At 39.8% G+C, this 18,689-nt stretch overlaps 1 protein-coding gene across 1 annotated transcript; it reads right to left on the reverse strand.

The window, feature by feature from the left end:
* Positions 1–306: 306 nt before the first annotated feature.
* ctdspl3 (CTD (carboxy-terminal domain, RNA polymerase II, polypeptide A) small phosphatase like 3) lies at positions 307–13,402 on the reverse strand. The gene is made up of 11 exons (XM_084548537.1): positions 13,200–13,402; positions 8,824–8,938; positions 8,534–8,674; positions 7,626–7,737; positions 7,315–7,426; positions 4,848–4,934; positions 4,517–4,579; positions 4,282–4,361; positions 4,040–4,166; positions 3,727–3,822; positions 307–942 (listed from the first exon to the last, which is right to left on the reverse strand). Exons 1-11 carry the CDS (start codon positions 13,335–13,337, stop codon positions 877–879), a joined length of 1,137 nt encoding a protein of 378 aa, XP_084404663.1. The 5' UTR covers positions 13,338–13,402; the 3' UTR covers positions 307–876.
* Positions 13,403–18,689: the final 5,287 nt, after the last annotated feature.

The raw sequence follows: 18,689 nt of genomic DNA on the forward strand, positions 1-18,689 counted from the left end.
TTAATGTATGTATTCTTTTGTTGACTGAGCTGCTTCTCAGCCATGAATACAAATAAAAGTATTAGAAAGTGTTGTGTCAAAGGGAGACCTCCCAACACTACCACCGACAGCTGTAATTAACTTAATTTTTTCCTGTCTGAATCCTTTTATTGACGGTGCTGCCCTGGTTTGACACATAACCAAAGTATTTTTTTGAAAAGGAGAAAGTTCAAGCACTTCAGAAAGTATGTGTATAATTTGTTCTCTTTAACAGAGAGTTTCTTTCTGCTGCGTCACTGATGGTATTAGCAGCTGTCCACTTTAAACACCCTGCTGCTCCTCGGAGTCATGTGGAGCAGCTTTAATGTCTAAATGTTCACTACAGTGACTGATGCAGATCTAGTTTCAAGTATCAAACAGATTAAAACAACGTCTGCTGATTTATTTATTTAATATCCAGTCATTTTTATTCCATTCAAAAAAAAATAAAATAAAAAAAGCAGCATTTCTAAAATATACAGAAATAATAGCTGTTGATTAGCAATATAATCAATAAATAAAAAGTTAGGACTATAAACAACATAGTTCAAGTTTTGTCCTGTAAATATGTACAGACTGGTTAGCCGTTCATGGCTTGTGGAATGAAACGGGGTGGGGGTTTGGTGATGAACGACCAGCAGGATGTTTGAAATACCGATCCGCCGTCCTTTAGAGTCGTCAGGCAGGACGGAGGAGGCCGAGCAGGTCCACCACAAACCACAGCTCTGCAGGTTAGCCGACTGGATTCTGCTTTTTAAGCCAAAGCAAGAAGAAAGCAAACACGAGCTGCGAAAGTCACGTTAAGTAGTCAGAGTGGGCGGTTTGTTCGTTGGAGGGACCGAGAGAGAGAGAGTCCCGTCAGTCCTCAGATAGCAGCCGGTGGAAGTGATCCTTCCTCTTCTTCAGCACCTCCTGAAAATCCTCCTGAAAAAACACAGCAGGAGATATTCAGACGCAACGATGAAACCGGGGGAAGGAAAGACAGCAGGCAGATGCTGCTGCAGATAACCAGCTGTTTTATTCACCACTGGCTGGAAAAACTACAACAGACTGAAACACACCATCAGAATCAGTCCTTAGCACTTCAACACTCACACAGAGCGAAGGTACAGATAAACACCACCTACAGATACATGAATCAACACAAATACTTTGTCTTTAGATAATGAAGTGCATATTGAGATGCGTCTCAAGACGATCAATAATCCACAGACACAGCCCAAAATTAAAAATGTGTAGGGGGCCAACTTATCATTACTTTCACTTGAGTTTTGATTTTTAGATCTGAAATATGATGTTTCTTTTTGTACGTGATAGTAATGTGAATATCTTTGTCTCTTGTTTGAATAAAACAGAAACATTTATTGACAAAAATAAATGATCGTGGGAATTATAAGATTCAATCAATTGATAATGTTAATCCTAATTAGCTTTAGCTCCACTGCAAGTATCAGAAAGAAGTGAACATTGTCCTGCATGATATTGGATGTTGTCTTATATTATGTTGGACAATGTCCACTACAAGCAGCAGAGTTCGCATTTTAAATGTAATATTTGTTTGAAGAGGATTATTCATCATTGAAAGAAAAACAGAAATGACACCAATACATTCTACATCAAATCGTTGAAGTGACTCTTTGTTACAGCGTAGAATTTTCACATTTGTCCATGAAGGAAAATCCCTGAAAACAGTTTTATGTAATGTCCAGCACTTTAAGTTGACGTTCATCATGACTGGACCCAAATTTAAATTTCATATCGGCAAACAAATAACCTTTTTTTTTTTTTTTTAAAATTAGAAACTATCATACTGCTGCTGATATCTGATCTCCCATATAAAGTCAATCCTGATGAAACTGAACCAGGATCTTGGAGTGGAGCAGTTCTGTACATTTAGCTTCTAAAACCATTATTAATTATTATTATTAAGTTATTAGTTTCCATTATTTGATTAAAAACATTTCACTTTACTTATCTTTCATGCAGTTGTCTAAACCTGCAGTAACAGATGGTGTGGCCACTAGGTGGCAGCAGAAACAAGTTGTGAACAAAACACTGACATACCATGACCTTTTAAGTCGAACTTGTTTCAACAGCTGCTTATTCACAAATCCAGGAGTTATGGAGCAACTTGATCTTTTACCTGGAGATTTGGATTTACTTGGAAGTCCAATATTTCACTCTTAAAGATCTGTTTTTTGTCTCTACCAGCTCCTGAGGGAATTATCTGAAGCTGCAACAGTACATACTTCACAGTGTTGTTGTTGTTATGTCTGTCTGTGGTTTGATGTTTCTTTTCTTAGGTTATTTTTTTAATACGTTTTTAATACATTTTAAAAGTGACGAACAAAAGGAAAAACAAAGGGCCTGGTTCACCAAAGTCTGGTGAGTCTCAGGCCCTATTCAGACCTTGCATTTAAGTCCGTCTCCAGATGCATCTCTAGCCAGCTCACACTCTGTATGCAAATAAACCCTGACATCATCTGGGGCAGTAGAATATTGTAACAGCTGTTGTGTCTAATGGATCTCTACTGCTGCTCCAGAACTGAGAACAGTGCTGTTTTATGAGTGTGCGTCATGACTGACACACACGTCAAATTATTATTATTGATTAATCTCCGTCCTGATGTTAGTTAGACCTGCATGAAACTCACGTTATAACTCCAACCATGGAAGTTTCTATACGCATTAACTCCACCAGGCTCCTTATACATCAACATGACCCCATGAATAATTAACCACATGCTTAAACATTATTTAATGACAGAATCACATTTGTGTATTGAAATTAAGTACTTTAATTCTGCTAATTCTTATTTAGATTTAATTATTATTTAGTTAGTTCACAGCTACAAGGACAGTATATGTTAAAAGCCTCTCATGACTAATGAACAAACATCACATACGGTTGTTTTTTCCTTTGGTGACCATTTATAACAGCGGCCTGTTTTTTTTTTATTGAATAAATGAGGCAAATCTCAGGTCTTTAATGTGACTGAAGATGCACTGCGTTCACACAACCAAAGGAGTGCAGACAAATGCGACCTAGATCACCTCCAAATGTGATCAGAGATCAGATGTCTCAAACGCGTCATGTACTTTATGCTGGTCACTTGCGATCAGATTCCCTAGGACTGATGTAAATGCAAGGTCTGAATGCAAGGCCATGTGCAGCTATTTTCAGCATCATGCTAAGCTATGCACCACAGAGTAATGCATAAAAATATCTGAGTTTGCACATTGGTTATTTATAAGACCGAGAATAATAACAGTCTTTATAGTCTTGGCAGAACACAAGTTGTACAGTGCAACAAGATCTTGTTATTGTGTTGAAACCATTCAGTTTTGTTTTGTGTGACTGTTTATTCTATTTATTTTGCACAACAAAGAATTTGTCATTAAAACGATTGGAATGTGATCAGAGGCCAAATAACTCGAGCAGGAGATCCCTAGTGAAGACTATTATATTGGAGCAGTGAGAATGAAAACAGCTGAAACAATGAGATGAAACTCCTGGCAGAAGGTGATAAGGGACCTCTTCCTCATTGTCATTAGATATAGTGTGACTATATCAGCTGCTGCAAGATCAGTTTTAGCAAAACTCAAGGGATAAAGTGATTCACTCCATGAGAAATAGAAACTAATTTCTGCCACGAAAACCACTTTAAACAAACATGCAATAAACACAGAAGATGTAATCAGACTTACAGCTGTAGACAGTTTGTCCATGTAAGGGATAAGCTTCTGCAGCTCTCTGTCCTCCGACTCACCGGACCAGCTCTTTATGGGAATTGTGTTCATCAGCTGCAAAAACAGAAAGAAGATGAATCAATGGTTTATTTTCACAGTGAAACTGAGAGATAACACCAGCCAGAGAACCAGGGAGGAGGAATTTTACTTAAAGAGCTATTAGATTTAAAAAGCTAACGTTACCAAAGTTGTCAACAAACTACAGAAGGATCAGCTCCTGTCAGAAATAGTGTGGGTGTGTGTGTTATATTTTAAAGTCCTCAAAGCTTACATGGTACGGATATGTGTGGGGTGCATTGTCCAGAACCACCGTCTTGCACAGATCCCTCCCGAGGAGGCTGAGATCTTTGATGTAGTGGCCGAGGACGCAGGCACAGTCGTCCTGATACAGGCGATGTCTACGAGGAAAAACACCACATAAACACAAGAGAACATGGAGGCAGACACGCACGTCACTGCGGTCATGCAAAGAGTCTATGAAGCACAGGCAGAAGCAGCTCTCTGGAAACATACCGAAACAGTTTTTTCTGGGGGTCGAGAATGTCCAGTATCTTCTCGGCGTATTCCTTCTTTGCACACGTGTAAACAAACAGCTGGAAGAGAACACAAACAGCAGCTGGACTCAGAATTCAACAGGCAACCATGAAAACCCGGTTTAGTTTAATTTACTGCTCCAGTGTAACGAGAGATACATGTATCAACAGTGAAGAGAATAAAAAGACAAAAGAAACCCCCCAAAAAAACATACCTCATAGTTTTTTGACATGGCCTGCAGAAATTCCTTCACATGCGGTCGTAGGATCATGTACACCTGTTGACAGCAGGCAATTAAATAATTAATAAGACCACACATATTCATTTACTGGGTCAAGTTTATTATATGTCATGATCCTGAATCTTGAAATGTTTGCAGGAATCTGACAGGTTTCACAAATTGCAAAGAAATCTAGAAAACAATGTATGACTTAATGATTAGCTGCAGTCATAAAGTGATCTCTGCAGAACTCAAATACAGACAATACATGGAAACGTAACATCTAAAACACGTCTGTGAACAGCAGCTTGCAGTGAGTGCTCACCTTGTACTGATGGTCCTGGAAAGATGTGTGGAAGGTGTACTCTGCTTCCTCGATCAGATTCAGGGAGCTGAACATCAGAGTCTCCTCCTGGAAGGACACACATCAGTCTATGTTTTAGTACGACAGCCTAAGACTGTGTTCTCACTACGGCTGCAAGGTGCTTTGATTACCACCTCTCAACATAAAACGGTCTCAGAAAGTCACTGTGAAAGCCCAAGTCTTGATCCAATGAGGAAATTAACCCAGTTTTCATCCGATCTAAAGCATTTACAGCACAGTCCTATCATCTGTCCACAAAAGGTTTTGTCTCACACCTTGAGTCTGGAGATTCAAGCTACAGAACCGCTAATTGTGCAAAATTATAGGCGGTCTTTCTTACAATCTTCACAGACATACTTACAAGTCCAAATAATCCAGATGTACAATATTTACTTTACAACACAATCCCGAGTCATAAATAAAAGACCTGTAGCACTTTTGTTTTAATTCTGAAGCAAATTTAATGCGTTTTGGAAGCGTCACAAAAGAGAAACTCCGTTTTCCATCTACAGGTGTGGAGTTAATAAACTAGACTGTGTAGTGCCGTCAGAAGGTGGCGATATAGACTACGTTATGAATGACTAAAATAAAAACAGTAGAACGTTGACGTTGGAGATGCAAAGTCAAAAGTAAGCCTTTAAAGAAGAACAAAACCAGCCGACTCTGCCATTATTGAGCATAAAAACTAGAGATGCACCGATTACAATTTTCCCGGCCGATTTCGATTTCCGATTTTTCACTGAGTTTGACCTGCCGATACCGATTTTAGCCGATTCTGATTTCATTTTTTCTAACCACTTTACAACACACACAAAGATTTATTTTCTCTTCTTTAATAGAATATTAATATTATCTTTTCTTTAATAGAACATTTTTTGAACAGATAATCGCTATCACTATAAAAATAGAACTATATAAATTACTCCTGGTGTGGGAAGTTCACACACATCTGAAGTGCAGTGTTATGGAAGAACCATTTCTTTCTTTTCATATCCAATATCCAACTAAAGAAATGTCTGCTGTCCTGGGCCCAGGGTAGAGGGGGGGGGGCCAGAACTGGGCCCTCATTAAATTATGGAATAATTTAAAAAAATAAAAATGAAAATATGCCTATTTGTGGAAAAAAAATATGTAATATTTGAGTTACATAAAAGCTTTTTATTTGTTTTCTTCCTAATTGTCCTTGAAATAGTGGTCAAGAACCCCCCCACCTTGGTTTGGCCACTGATCAAAATTTGATGTTGCCGTTTGATTTGAAGTTCAGTAGCTACGCTCAAAATGTCCGGTCAGCATTAGTCCGGTGCTCAGAAAAGGAAAGAAAAGAGAAGAAGAGAAGAAAATAGAGGCCTTAAAGATTTTCTTAACAAATATTTAAAAAAAGGTGGTGACGGTGAAGCTGGGACTAATAAAGTGAACGTAGGTTAGAAACAGTGCAGCCAACGTTTACCAGCCTTGTAACGTAACCTAACAGGCTAGCTCTAATGTTAACGTCCATTAGCTTGTATAAAAGCCCGACACAACACGTTATCTTTGACAGAAACAGTTGAGTTTGGTAGCTCCGTCAGAGAGGAGAGAGATCCGGCTGCAGTCAGGTGACAGAGAGAGTGATGCGGGAGGGGCCCGCTGTCTCGGAGCGGAGGGACAGAGTCAGGCTACCGGTGAGAGAAGAGAGAGAGGATAAGATTATCTCGTCCCGGGCCCAGGCAAGACTGTCAGCTGGCCTGCGTGTGATGTTGATGTTGCGCGATGTAAATCATGCGGCGCCCGAGTGCATTTGACCGGCAAAAAATCGGCATATGTCAGACTGACCGGCCGGTCTCCGGTCATGGCCGATCACGTGAAAATCGGCCGATTCCGGTCACCAGCCGATAAATCGGTGCATCTCTAATAAAAACATTTACTGAGGAGGTTTTGGCATTTCCATAAACTAATGCATACAAAAGCATCATCATATGTGATGGAAACTCTGAATTAAGTAAGCAAGATAGGATACCCGGAGAATTCTGAGACATTTGGACAGAGAGTAGGTGGCTAAACACAGATTTTGATGTGAGACCGTAGCGATGTTTCCGGTCCTCAAAAACAAGGCAACTTATCTGTTACCTCTTCACTGCTGCTCCATTACTGTTTTGTTAATTACTTCGTAATAAATTCATCATACACCGTTTATTCTACATACCAGGAAATCTGCTGCATCATATAATTTAAATAGACCAGCTTGAGGATACCACTCACTAGACCACAATAATCAGCCAAACCTTTTATAAAAGAGATCAACACCTACTGAGCAAACTATTCATTAGTCACAATCTTAAATTCCTGAAAAAAAGAGAGAAAAGACCGCAGTTCATGCCCCATGTTGGATATTTTTAAGTCTGAACTGTTGTGCTCATGAACAGCGAGCAGGAAGTTACAAGATTAAACTCACCAGGTCGACCACCAGCGTGGCCTCTGGGGTGCTCCTGGTCTTGGGGGGAATATCTCTGAGACGGGGCTGGGAATGCTGAGACTGTGACGGTATATTCTTAATGAAGGCAAATCTGAAAAAGAAATGGATACTATCAGAACAGAAAGGACCTGTAGACGTACAACATAATTTCCATAATAGGGTACTGACTGAGGTTTTCTGAAATTAACCAGAAGAGTTATCTTCTATGCCTGACCGAAGTGAGAGTGGCGTGTTGTCTGGGATAAATTTACAGTAACACAGAAAGACAGGATCAGAGTCACTGTACTTACGGATCAAAGACGTCATCATCCTCGTCTCCAGCCAGGAGGTCAATGGAGCCATAACCAAATACGCCTTGTTCTGGACTCATTACCACACTCCCAGGTCTTGCACGCTTGAAATCTAGACAGAAAAAAATACACAGACTGTAAGCAACACAAATCTGATGTTGTTGAAGGCAACGAGTTGGCCTGACAAGTGTTTCTGTAATTTAAAGTACATGTATAAACTGGAAGGGCAGAAACTCTGAAGAAGAGTTGATGCAGCATGTCAAAATGTAATAGTGATAAAGGAATGACTGAATAAAACACAAATAAGCGTCATTGAGATGACAGGATATCTCCCAGTGGTTAATAAAGCAGTGAAAAAAATGATAGTTGATTTGCACATGACGCAAACACAGAGCTCCCAAACTTTTACTGAAAGGAAACCGTACACCACTCTGGTTCCCATCATCAAAGCCACTGTGTCGATTCTGCGCTTGGAGCACCAGTGAATCCAGATGGAGCTAGCTCCGTTCATACACAAGCACTTTCTTGTCTTCTGCTTGTTTCACTCAGAAACATTTGGCATGGGAAATTGACATGAGGGTTACCAAGACAACCGGAGCCTGGAACGTCTAAATAGAAACCAAATGTAAGTTACAACACAAATCGTTTTTATATGTGGACGGAGCATTAGCATCTCCCATCCCCAAATCTTACTGCGCCTGAAAGCAAACTCTCTTCCAGCGTCTCCTCACTGTTGTCAACTTAATGACTTTGAAATTTTGTTACAAAGTTTGTACAACCCTCTTTCTTCTTTCAGCAGAAGAGAGTTGCCAGTACTGCCCCACAATAAAAGACCATAACACCCAGCTTTAAGTGTATGATATTAAATTGGCTTCATGGTGTCCTACAGCAGCAGTAAGTGTACTCACTCTCTTTGCTGGGTGTGAGGAAACGCACGATGGGTGAGTAGATGTTCCTGGCTGTAGAGTTACGGGGAGACGCCGGGTCAATCTCTGACAGTATGCGCTCATTCCGCATAATGGACCTGATTGGAGTCTTGAAGGCCAAATCTAGACCGCAAGAAAACAAACAATCAGCAAAAAACAAACCTATCAGGAGAAGGGAACTAAAACACGTTAAACACTGCATATAAAAAAACACCATAGGGAATATCAAGCACTGTAATCTTGTTCAGAATCTTCTGACTGTGCCAATATACCCATTTCACGGTCGTCAACAGCAATAGCCCTCTTCCTCAGCCGACCACGGGGCAGCGGTCGCCTCGTCATTGTGGGGACTTCATCATCTGACTCAATATCTGCAGCCTCTTCACTCTACACAATGAAAAAGTGATACACATATTTAGTTGTGACAGTTATGATTTGAGAAGATCTCACCATGACCTTTAAAGATCATGGTGGCATTTAATAGAAGCGTTTCTCACTTTACTAGCAGATATTGACACATATTCTAGATGACTATTTCCTGTAATATATGTCTTGTGTCATACAGAAATGTGTCAGTGGTGGTGCTGTAGTTATTGTTAGCTGCATGTTGTGATGTTGCACTGCTCAGCAAGACTTCTTCAGGACAACATTTGTGGTGACTGCGGTTGTATTCGTCAGCACGACATTACAGTTTGAAACCAGAGGGTAAATGTTTATATTGAACATTTAGATAAAACGATAAATCAGACAATTCTCATTGATCTCACAGGCAGTGTGGATCAAAAATTAAAGGTAGGATGATGTTTGTGGAGCCATTCAAACATGGTCCTTCCATTACAGTAATGTGATCATTTCTATCTTAATTTGTTATAGCATTGGCACACTTGTTATGATACGGCTGAATCACCACCACACTTCCGTTCCCGAGAGAGCACTGACAAGTTTGGTTTTCAACACACATCATGTTCGAATAAAATAAAATTTCCGTAATTTATCTCTAAAGATCTCTAGTGTGAAGTCCTGACATGTAATGTGATATTTGGTTATTGCAATATCCTCAGTTACACCCACTTGTAAACTGACCATTATAACAATTAGGCAGAGACACTGATATTGTTGAAGCTCTCTACCAAAAATGATGCAACAGAGATGAGGAAATGACACTTCCATTTTAGTCAGTGTTACCAGGCAGCCACTTTAGTGGATGTGCAGCTATGTGCAACCAAAAAATGGCACCTATTGAATTTCTGCAAGAGATTCAGCCAGGTCGAGGAACAGGGACCACTAGAGTGGAAGGCTGTTTTTCACTACGACACTTACAGGTCAAGTGTCAGTTTTCAAATCTCAGCCTTATCTGGTGATAATGATAAAGAGATAAGATAAGAAAAACCTTTATTCGTCCCACAATGGGGAAATTGCAGTTTGCAACAGCATGCAGAAATGACATAATAGATATATAACAATAGATATATTGCACATATTAGGAGTGCTCGTTGTGGAGCCTAACAGCAGCAGGAAGGAAAGACCTTCTGTATCTTTCCTTCACACATCGAGGGTGAAGCAGTCTGTCACTGAAGCTGCTCCTCAGTCCCGTCAGGCCTCCATACAGGGGGTGGGACTCATTGTCCAGCATGGAGGACAGTTCAGCCAGAACTCTCCTGTCACCCACCTCCCTCACTGAGTCCAAGGGGCAGCCCAGGACAGAGCTGGACTTCCTGATGATCTTATCCAGCTTCTTCCTCTCCCACTCTGTGATGCCACTGCTCCAGCAGACCACTCCATACAAGATGGCTGATGCCACTACAGAGTCATAGAAGGTCTTCAGGAGTGCCCCTTTCACTCCAAAAGACCTCAGTCTCCTCAGAAGGTAGAGCCTGCTCTGTCCCTTCCTATAGAGTGCATCAGTGTGGTGAGACCAGTCCAATTTAGTGTTGAGGAATAGAAGATGTCATACATGCCGTGATATGTCAACAACTGATCCTGCTCCTCACTGAACTGATAACCTCATGAATTTATAACATAAATTAATAATAATGTGTTCCTGGGTAACAACTGTTCAAGTATGCCCACTTCAGGAGTTTCTACAGTGAGCATGCAGAGGAAGCTGAAGGGGAAGAGAACTCACAAAGGGTTGGATGCAGAAGGGTTACTCATTTAATCATTTATGTGATGTGATCATTTCAATCTTAATTTGTTAAGGCATTTGCACTAACCAATTCATTAGGTACACTTATGATGATACGGTTAAATCACCACCATACTTCCGTTTCAACAACGGACATTTATAACGATCATGATAGGAGATTTAGTGTAGGACTGTTACATTACAATGCATTTGTTTTCACTAGCGTTCCTAATGAACTGGCAAGTGAGTGTATATTGTTTATAATAAACTGCCAGTATATTCTTTCTAGACATGCTTGTGGCACCAGCCCAGACCCCTGGCCTATGGCTGTCTGGAGACCATCTATGTGTACAGCCAACATGGTCAAAGCCTGTCTGAAACCAGTGTGGTTGCACTGTTAAGTGTCTCGTATCCATACAGCCAACGGTTGCCCATTTTGGCTGTATACAGTAGCTGTAGCTGTTACCGAGTGCATTTTCAGAAGTGAACATTTGAAGGGTTAACGGTGTCTTAAGGGTTTAAAGAAGTTACTTCTTGTAAACTGTGCTACTTTTCAAATGCAAATGAGACACTAAAAGACAAAAGACTTAACAATGGCAAAGAACAGCTACCATTTAAACATTTGCAGTAAAAGCTGCACAAAGTAACATGTATTGCAAACAAGACTGTGTAATGGTGGATGGTAGAAGAAATGTATCAATAATGCATAATACTGGTACCAGTACAATATAAACTTATACACCACAACTTGTTCTAAAATGTTTTACACAGGACTATTTCTGCACAACAAACTTCTTCTTTCATACGTGGCTGAAAACAATGTCTCTGTCATGTAGCGTATGTTGTGTATAGACTCTGTGGGCATAAATGGTCTACATACCCGTGACCTAGTGATCTACTTTACTGGGACCCTCCCTCACACACGCAACATGGATGTTTAATCCCGTGCGGCCTCATCGGTCCACCAGACCGCACGTCACAGTGCTGTGAATTTAAACCTCCCAACCCCATACTGGGATAAAACCCTGGCTCAGAACCACCAGACATCTGCTGATGCCTATATGTTACAGAGTTAAAGCAGATGGCTTTGCAGCACTGACCATGCGAGTACAAGGTTTGCACAATATATTTTATTCTTCTAAAACTGCGAGAATGGGTTTACAAAATTTCTCCAGCAAGGTGATAAACTCACAGTAACTGTTCACATATACTCAAACGCCAGTTCATTAGGTGCACTAGTGAAAACAAATCCATACTCATATAACAATCCCACACTAAATCTTAGCTTCATGAAGGTTACAGTATTCAGATCTGTTCAAAAATACTAAATACCTGCTGGTAGTGCTAATGAATTGCACTGTATTGACACATGTTTCGCCCTATTGCAGGCAGTGGGTTAGGCTAAATAACGGCAACACTTCGGTGTTCAATTGAATCCAGTTTAAGAGCCAAAAAAAACACACACACACATCCAGAATGATAATACACCATACTAACTACCTTTCTTACCCTGTTTTAACATAAAGTGAGCATTATAATAACTGTTAGTGCAGGACTGTTATATTAGGATACATTATTTTCCCCAGTCTAGTGTACCTAATGAAGTTCAGTGTATGCATGTTTGTTCCAACCAAAAATGGGCGACTGTGTTTCCATAGTTCCCCTAACAAGAATATCAACACACAGTCATCATCTAGTGTTCATCTATAACCGGAGTTTTATTTAAACCATAAAGAGCTAACACATAATAAAGCAGGTCACTGACAGGACACTTTACAGTACGATCAACACGATTAAAAGATTTAAGACACTATTTATTATTAAGATTGAAGAATGATTATTTCCATTTTTTGTAACGTGTACGATGTGACTATTTTCTGACATTTTAAATACGTGGTTTAAAAACAGATCTTCAGATTAAATCAGTAACGGAAATGAAGGCCAGCTGCAGCTACGTCAATTTTAAACGAGTCCGGTATTAAAATACATGAAACGCTGTAAAATGTTGCCGATCCTACATATTGATTTTCCAATGGGCAAAGGAGCTCATTGCAACAGCACACTCTAACTTAACCGTATTTAAATGACCACGAGGTTTTATTAAAAGGGCTCACATCAGTTTCAACAAAAGCTTAACTCTTTAACCTTCGCGGAAGAAGGATTAGTGGAAGGACTGTTTTTATATTAGCTTGATGTGTGTAATAAATCAGTTTGTCACAATATTCAACTAACTAGCCGAAGAAGTTGTTTAAGTGCATGTGGAGAACATGCAAGGAAATGTTTAAAGTAGTTGAGGGCTGAAAAGCTACATTATCTTCCTCCACAGGCGAACGTTAGCCTTCTCATGTTTTGTTATGAGAGAGCTAGCTAGCTAGCTAACCAACGTTCGGCTAACCAGTTCAGCAAACAGAGACGACCACTTACACCACTGGGCTTGGTGGCGAGCACAACGTGTCAGCTGTTAATGAGATATACGAGCAGAGAGTTTATACTAAGAAAACAATGGTAGCAAAGACAAATTACCCTGGTTTGGAGCGGCGGGCTTTCGATCACAGACACCGACAGGCGAGTTCGTCTCGGCGTCCTTTTGTTGGATCGTCGGCGGTTGCTGGACGGCGTCTCCAAGCAGGAGCTAATGGTTTTTTGAGACCTAAGTCTCATTTTTCTGTATGTGGTAAACAAAAAAACATAAACTCTTCCGCACTAACGAAGGCACTTGGTTCAGATCCGATACTTTGCTTTAATTACCCCGCCCCCAGCACACTGGGTTGAGAAGCCGAGGGTCGGTGTAGCTCCGCCCCACTCATGCTCCGTGTCTTCTCGAATTACTGTGCGTTTAAATCTGCCGGGTGCGATAGGTTCACCACTGAGGACGCTCGTAATGGGCGGTGCTTAGGAAAAATCCAGCGTCTACGTGAGGCGGAAGTCACGTTGCACTCTGTTTCTCTGTATAAAGGGCACATGGAAATGTGTGAGGAACTGGGCAACATCTGGATTGATACAGAAACCTCTTTTTAACTACTGCACGACCTTCTTTTCTTCTCTTTTACCCCTTTATTTACATACTTCAAACACCTCTATGAAGAGCATCAAACAACAAGTAAATGTACAATTTAAGAAGGAAAGATTGTATAATATTTGATGCATATAAATACTGGATGTACATGTAGGTTTCTATATATATGAAAAGCTCTGTCACAATATGTACAATTAAAAAGACAGTTTTGTTTGTCACAAATCTTAAACTCTCTCTCAACCGACAGCAAACATCCACCACCCAAGAGCTGTAACAAGAAAAAATAAATACATTTTAAAAATCAAAAGACATGTTTAAGTGAGTGGAAACACTGATTATGCAGAAAACGATATCAATGGATCATTATTACTGATACACTGACTACAATGGTTCCTCACAGGGAAGCGATGTATAGTCTTGTCTGATGTCTGATGTCAGGGACTCCAGCTCTCCCAGCCGCAAAGTGCCCTTCTTCTTAGTGCTGCCTCCCCAGCACACCACAGCACAGAAGAGGGCACTGGCAATGACAGTCTGATAGAACATGTCCAGCAGCTTCAGGCAGATATTAAACGAGCTTAGTCTCCTAAGAAAATAGAGACAGCTCTGACCTTTCTTGTATACTGAGTCTATGTTAGCCGACCAGTCCAGTTTGTAATCCAGTTGTAGACCCAGGTACTTATAGGTCTGAACCACCTCTACACACTTCCTGTTGATGGTTACAGGCTGCAGGTGGGGCCTGGACCTCCTGAAATCCATTACCATCTCCTTGATTTTAGCTGTATTGAATTGAAGGTGGTTTGCTCCACACCATGAGACAAAGTTGTTCACCAGATTCTTGCTCCTGCTTTTGTCCATCCCTGATACACCCTACAATTGCAGTGTCATCTAAGAACGTCTGCATATGACATGACTCTGTGTTGTACTTGAAGGTTGTACTTAAAAGACTGAGGTGTACAGGGTGAATAGGACAGGGGAGGCCACAGTCCCCTGTGGTGCTCCAGTGCTGCTGACGATAGTTCCAGGCGTGCAGGTCCCCAACCTGACATACTGAGGTCTCCCACTGAGATTGTCCACTATCCAGGAGGTGAGGTGTGAGTCCGCTCCCATCTCTGTTAGCTTGTTTTATAATATGAATTTGTTTTCATTAATAACATTTATTTTTGCAGCATTTGTGGATTAAAACTAAATGTATTTACTACTGAAATGTGTCTCGTCCAAAAACTGTTCTTCAGTACAGTACACGATCCCCTCTTACGTGTTCTGTTTACAGACACTGCTGTCTTTTCTGCTGTCCTTACCACAGCCATTCCACAGTTTACCAGACATGCTGCACATGATTGTATTAACTGCCTGCACAGGTACATATAGTGTACAAATACACCGGGTGTACATATACATGGTTTTAATATTTTCTGTTGTTTTCTCAGCACATTTAAATGCAGATTCTTGTAGTATATAAGTACTTTAGTAATGTAATGAGATCCCTTTCCCCTTTAAAATACTTTGAGTGTTTCAATCAATTATACTTTATACTTTGCACTAAATTTAAGAGGGGAATCCTATTTTTTCCCCACTTCTGACAGTTATAGATTTTAAAATGTACATAAAATATGATGCATTACTGATTACTGAAGCCAATAGGTAATTTAACGTGTCGTTGCATGATCTTAACCTTGACACAATGAATACAGTAACAGTAAACACTATTTTTAATTTGCATGTATTTATTTATGTATTTTTTGAGTAAACAGCTGAATATTTTATAGTGCAGGAGGATCTGAATATTTCTACCTCCACTGGCTGTTGTTTTTAATGAGGAATATTTATGATACTAACATACACCTCTGACAGTGGCATACATATCTCTTCCTCTCTTGTTTTTACTGTTAAAACCGTACCTTTAAATGAAATGAGTGCACATGATTTAACTGACCAACAGGCTACCCAATTTGGGGACACACACAAAAAAATAAAAATAAAAAAACCTCCAAAGCTTTATTGACATTTAAGAAAGGTGATATTTTATTAATTTCAGATTCCAAAAAAAAGTATTCACACAAACACATATTGAGTAAATAGGCAAAAAACATCTCTCCACCCTTCAAAAAAACAAAAAAAACTAAAACAAAAAAAACAAAAACAAATACAAACAGTTGCATTGCCCGCTGCCACTTCACTGTTGCCGTGGTTACTGGGGAAACATCCCATTCATCAAGAATGTAATCATTTTTAGAAAAAGTAAGAATAAGCACACATTACTAGAGCAGACTGGGGAAAACTCATAAACAGATTTGCTGTACCAACAGTGGTATGAGAAGCAGTACTTGTTGTAGTACTGGTAGTAGTTATCTGGAGGTTCCCTGTCGTCAGCGCTCAAATAAACTGAACAGCAAAGAAGAGTTATGATGAGAGAAGAACAGTGGAACAGAGAGAGCCAGTGTTTGAAGTGAAACTCTTAACCTGGGGCGAATTATATCTGTATAATATTTTCAGTTGAGGAGTATCATAAGAAGAGTCACATTAAATCTGATATGTTGAACCTGGACCCTGGTGCTCGTCATCATACCTTCTTCCTGCTAAACTGTAACTTGAGCCCTCACTGGGTTAAATGCATCAAACTGGAGGTAGATTTTTTTTTTCTGCAAAGTTGTAAGTGACAAGAGACAGAGCCTTCTTTCCTTTCCGAAGATCCTCGAAGACACGTGAAGCTGACACACACACACAACACATGCTTCCCTAAAATAATCACATCGTCTTCATCATTATTCATAAATCTGGTATAGAAGCAATCTCTGTGTTCTCTGGTTGCTACAGAATGACCAAAAAAAAAAAAAGAAAAAAGAAAAAGAAAAAAAAAAAGAAATAGCACAATAAAACATCCAATATAAACATGATATAATTCATAGCCCTAAAAAGCTTTCAGAAATATTCTATTTAATGAATCTTAGTAATACAGGTTAAATCATACAATTGTCACAGCAGAAGGCATCTTGTTATTCTTTCATCATCATTTTCCCTGTCCACCTGAAGGAGGTAAAATCAGTGGTGAAGTCCAGTCGAAAGACCTGAACCCACATGCACCTTAAACCCGTAAATGCTCCAGCAAAATGTTCATGTCGGTAGCATGTGGGAACGAGAGTGAGAGAGACAGTAAGTTATCCATGCAAGACGCTCTGGACCTGAATTCAGGAAGTTATTATATCTACAGCTCTGGTAGGAGTAAAAGCAGCAATATTTCAAGGTAAAACACTTAGTTATGACAAAGAGCGAGCGAGCCAATCATAATACACTTTTTTATTAAAGACAAACAAAATGCACTTTAATTAAGAATTCGATTTAAAAATTAGTCCGGCTAAGTCATTGTTCCAGTCTGTACGCGAACGTCAAAAACAAGCAGACTTTTCAAATCAATCCAAACTTTTAACTCCATTACCACACAACAAAAGTGTAACATTGACGGAAAAATAAAAAGCCAAAGTCTTGAGGGAGCACAGTCTGATCTTTAGAAAAAGATAAACGTGAAGACTCAGAATAACCTCTGGGACGTAGTAGGAGCTACAGAGTTAAGACTGATGCAATTTTCATGCTTCTACATTTGTCTTAAAATGTCAAAGATACAGGCAACACAGAATGCTTGATTACTGATCAATATGCTCATATTGTGACTTCTTTCTGAAGAAAATGAATGCCTTGATGAGTGCTAAAAGACCGAGTCTGGTTTTTAATGGAGTATTTAGTGTTCCATGATGATCTAAATGCTGATTCAGAGGCTTTTACTCTACAAACATGAATAAAAGTCTGAAAACACGGGAAGCAAAATAAGATATGAACACAGAAAGTTTGGATTTTTACTAAAGTAAACAGAAAGCTTGAAGCCTGTAGACCCTTTTTTGTGTTTCCATTCTGGAAAACTTAACTGATTGTGCGCAATAATAAAACCTTCCACTGAGGGGAGCTCTTACTACAGAGGCTGAGGCTTCAACTGAAGCCTTGTCTACCGAGACCCTCCGACTCCCCTTGTATAACTAAAATGATTATCGATTAAAGACAAGAGTCACATTTTAGCTGATGTCTGATTGTCTGTGGTCATCACAATCTCTTTCATGGTTCTGAGGAGGTTTTTCCCTGGTCAAACGCAGCCTTTGATAGGTTTCTCTGTTTGCGGCTGAAGAGGAGAAATCCGCCAAAGCTTTTAGTCCTTGAGGTAGAAGCGGGGCTCGATTGTTGTTGAAGGGATGTGAAAGTGTTTGGAGGTATACAGCGTTGTCTCCTGATTGTCGCTACAAATAAGAACATGCCATACCTTCCCTGAATCCGCCGTGCACAAAGAGAGAGCGAGAGATGCCGCAGTACCTCCACAGTTTAAATGCAAATGGCAAAAGCAGTCAATAGATATACGATAAACATGGATCCACTGAAGGGAGGGGGCAGGTGTTTGAATGTTGCCTTGGGGGTTAAAAGGTCACAGGGTCACATCTAAAAAAGAAATGTTGATCCTTTAGATCAGGATTGATTGAATTTAGCTTTCTCCAGGAGCCCACCCCCTACTAACCTCTGCTTTCAGCCGCAGCTTGTCTCTATTTGATTGTCAGACGTTAACAGCTACTGTGACACCTGCTACTCGACAGAGAAATACTGGGCTTTCTCTGAGTCCAACACACCGACTCATACAACCAAACATAAAACAATTCCATCTTAATATATGTGATCCGATGAAGCAAGCAGAACTATGCAAGACAGCTTTGAAATGTAAATAAGTCCTCTTCCCTGAATGTTTTTGTCACTGTTGGAGTCCAAACCTACAGGTTAGCATAGCATGTATGCATCCTATAAGTATATATTTGGTCAAAACTGAGTGAAGACCACAATATGAAATCGTATTTTTACAACAAAGAAATATAATGTCATAAAAGGTAAATTCTTTTTGAAAAAAAAAAACAAAAAAACCCAACAGGAATTTATCAGTAAAATATAAAAAATTAAACTGTAGCAACTGC

The sequence above is a fragment of the Chelon labrosus genome, assembly GCF_963514085.1.
Source record: "Chelon labrosus genome assembly, chromosome: 7".
Lineage (NCBI taxonomy): Eukaryota > Metazoa > Chordata > Actinopteri > Mugiliformes > Mugilidae > Chelon > Chelon labrosus.